Source organism: Nyctereutes procyonoides, unplaced genomic scaffold (genome assembly GCF_905146905.1).
Source record: "Nyctereutes procyonoides isolate TBG_1078 unplaced genomic scaffold, NYPRO_anot_genome, whole genome shotgun sequence".
NCBI lineage: Eukaryota > Metazoa > Chordata > Mammalia > Carnivora > Canidae > Nyctereutes > Nyctereutes procyonoides.
Genome location: NW_026575125.1, coordinates 21,703,384 through 21,706,323, shown reverse-complemented (window position 1 = coordinate 21,706,323; position 2,940 = coordinate 21,703,384). Strand labels below are relative to the sequence as shown.

General features: G+C 46.5%; 1 protein-coding gene across 1 annotated transcript; it reads right to left on the bottom strand.

Moving 5' to 3' along the window:
* Window positions 1-1,242: 1,242 nt before the first annotated feature.
* LOC129517843 (melanoma-associated antigen B5-like) lies at window positions 1,243-2,310 on the bottom strand. Its single transcript, XM_055337991.1, has one exon. The coding sequence runs from the start codon at window positions 2,308-2,310 to the stop codon at window positions 1,243-1,245; it is 1,068 nt and encodes a 355-aa protein (XP_055193966.1).
* Window positions 2,311-2,940: the final 630 nt, after the last annotated feature.

Below are 2,940 nucleotides of genomic sequence, written 5' to 3'. Positions count from 1 at the left end.
TAAAACACCCTTAAAAAAACAAAAACAAAAACACCCTTTTAATGAAGCAGGCTCTGGCTCTCCCAGCTTGGGGCAAGCAGTGCTGGCACTGTGGCATCTTGCCTGAAGGGGGTATCACCCTTATTTCTGAGAAAGTCCACAAGGATGTCATGTATAGGTCATCTAATTTGCATGCTGCATTCATCTGCACTGGAATAGGAACAAAGGACACCTTGCTTTCCTGCCCCAGGTGATGATTTCTCTTTGGTTGACCCACAATCCCACAGTAACTCCTAGCACCAGTTTTGTTATATAGACTGACTGCTTTTGTCCCTTTTCACCAAATGCCTATGTTGAAGCCCTAACACCTAGTGTGAAGGTAATTGGAGGTAGAATCTTTGGGAGATAATTTGGTTTAGATGAGGTCATGAGGATAGCATACTCATGATGTGATTAGTGTTCTCCTAAGAGCAAAAGAAACCAGAACTTTCTCTCTGTACTATGTGAGGACACATGAAGAAGGTGGCCATCTGTAAGGTAGGAAGAGGCCTGTCACAAGAAATCGAGTCTGCTGGCACCTTGTTTGTAAACTTCCCAGCCTCCTAACTGTGAAAATGTCTGTTGTTTACGTCATCGGGTCCATGGTATGTTGTTATAGCGGCCAGACAGACTAACAAAGGGTGATGTCTCACAGTTCTCAAGTATACCGTTGAGGGGTTCTGGCCTCTACCCACCAATTCCACAATCTCAGCTAGCCCACCACACACTGTAAATGAGAATTACATCCCACTGAGGCCTGGCAGGTTCCTAAAGTCCCAAACTGCATGGCTCAGGAAATTTCCACATAATTATCTCAAAAAGATGACCCTCCTCCTCACTCATTCCTTTGACTCGACCTGTGGGCCACAGAGGTTATTTCAATGCTCACTTGTCTGAGTGGAGCTCACAGGCTCTCAAATTCTGAGTAAAGGCTGGATTTCCTTTATATTTGCATCTGAAGTACTAACACTGAGCCTACCCATGAGCAGATATTCACTGTGACAAACAACCAGTAAACACAAACTACAGTTTCTTGAGATTTAATTTCTTTCTTGAACAGATTAACAAAATCGAAGAATAAATCCTTTAATTTTGTAAAACTAAAGACTAAATGAACAAATAAAACTGAATTAATCATGTTTAATTTTTTTTCCATTCCATTATCCTTACTATTTTATCATGAGATGCTTTCATATTGCTAATAATATAATTCCTATTGTGATGTTATATTTTCTTATCTAGATAATAACAAAACTCAGGTTTCACTAAGGGTGGAAAGATATTCCGGGGCATAGCCCTGGAAGTTGCAATGACTTTGGCAATAGCGCTAGCTCTGGCTTGGGTTCTCTCCTCCTCATCTCGCAGAGCTTCTTCATAATAAGATGGGAAAGCACTGGGGAGGGTATCGTTGACTTTTGCCAGAAATTCCAGGACTTGCATCTTGCTGGTTTCAGCTTGAGCTTTCGGACCCCACAGGAACTCATAGCGTGGAGGATCACTGTTAGACACCTGGCGGTATTCTAGGTACTGCAGCCTCACCAAGTCTTTGGTGATGAGCTTCCTGGGCTCTCCGTAGATGAAGTGCTTCCTCCCGGCATATACTCGCATCATACCCAGGAACTTCCAGATGTCTTCCTCAGCTGCGCAGTTGCCCTTCATGAAGATCATTCCCAGGATATTCATCAGCAGACCGGTCTTGGGTAACCCCCTGCCGGCACGCACCCTCCCGTTGTTGGGGAGTTTGAGTTTGCTGATGAGGTCATACGACTGTCTGGTTGAGTCCATTTCCTTCAGGTCGACTGCGAAGACAATCTCAATGCGCTCAGAGGCTTTCCTGAGGATCTCAGGAAATTGGTCTTCATAATGATGGCCGATAATCTTCAGCATGTCTTCCTTCAAAATGAGCTGCTTCATTTTATACTTGTACAGAAGGAACTGCTCCAGCAGGCCAGGCTTCCTGGTCAAAGAATCTTCACCTACATTCTCAGTGTAGTAGGCGGCCTCATAGGCTCTATCATAATCTTGGTTGTTGTACTCTGCATCAGATCTAGCCCAAGAAGCACCTAAAGAAGTAAAGGTGGTGGCTTGTGCTCTTCGATACCACTGGGAAGTGCTACTTGCCCGAACAGGAGGCTGAATCTGGGCAGTATCTTCGTACTGAGGAGGAAAGGAGGCAGTGGACTCCTTTTCTACTACTGCTATGGCCTGAGCATTCTCACCAGCCTGAGCCTCAGCTTGAGCCTGGCGGCGTTTCTCAGAAGCCTGGAGCTTACTCTTCTGACTCCGAGGCATGATGCACTATGGTGACAAGCAGCAGGCAGGTGTATGAACAGGAGCTCAGGAGATGTGAGCACTTGGAGGAAAGAGAATGAGATGATGTAAGCACCTTCGGTAGGGAGTTTCTACCTTGGCTTTAACTGAAGCTGCTTCTGCGGGTTTACTCGAGGGCACTGCTCCGCGGACCCACAAGGTTCCTGTTCTAATCAGCCTGTCCCCCTGAGAACCCTATAGAGGAAGGGGACCTTACACTGCTGTCTGCCAGCCCCGCCTGGGGTATACTCGAGTGACATCAGAGGCTGCCAGTGGGGAACTTCTGTTCTGGGCTCGTGGAAGAGTCTTCTCTGTTTAACTTCAGGATCATCTTCTCAACCCTCGACAGGTCCTGGGCCTCCTCTATTCTACTACTGTGAAGTTGATACCTCAAACCAAAGCCAGAGACCCCAGAGAAATAAGTAAAGTAGTAGTTCCTTACTCCCTGTCCCTGTCAGGGGCATCCACCTGAGATCTACGTGGAGCTCTCTCCTTCATGAGCTGTTTTGGCCCTTAGTTCTCATTCAGGGTGCTCCCTCGGTCTCTAGCTAGTGCCTGGTACACCTCCCTCCTGCTCACTGGTGGCTGTACCATCACACTAAAGATCTCTTG

Excerpts from the sequence above, each read along its gene's own strand:
- LOC129517843 (XM_055337991.1), bottom strand. The coding sequence starts at position 2,310 with ATGCCTCGGAGTCAGAAGAGTAAGCTCCAGGCTTCTGAGAAACGCCGC.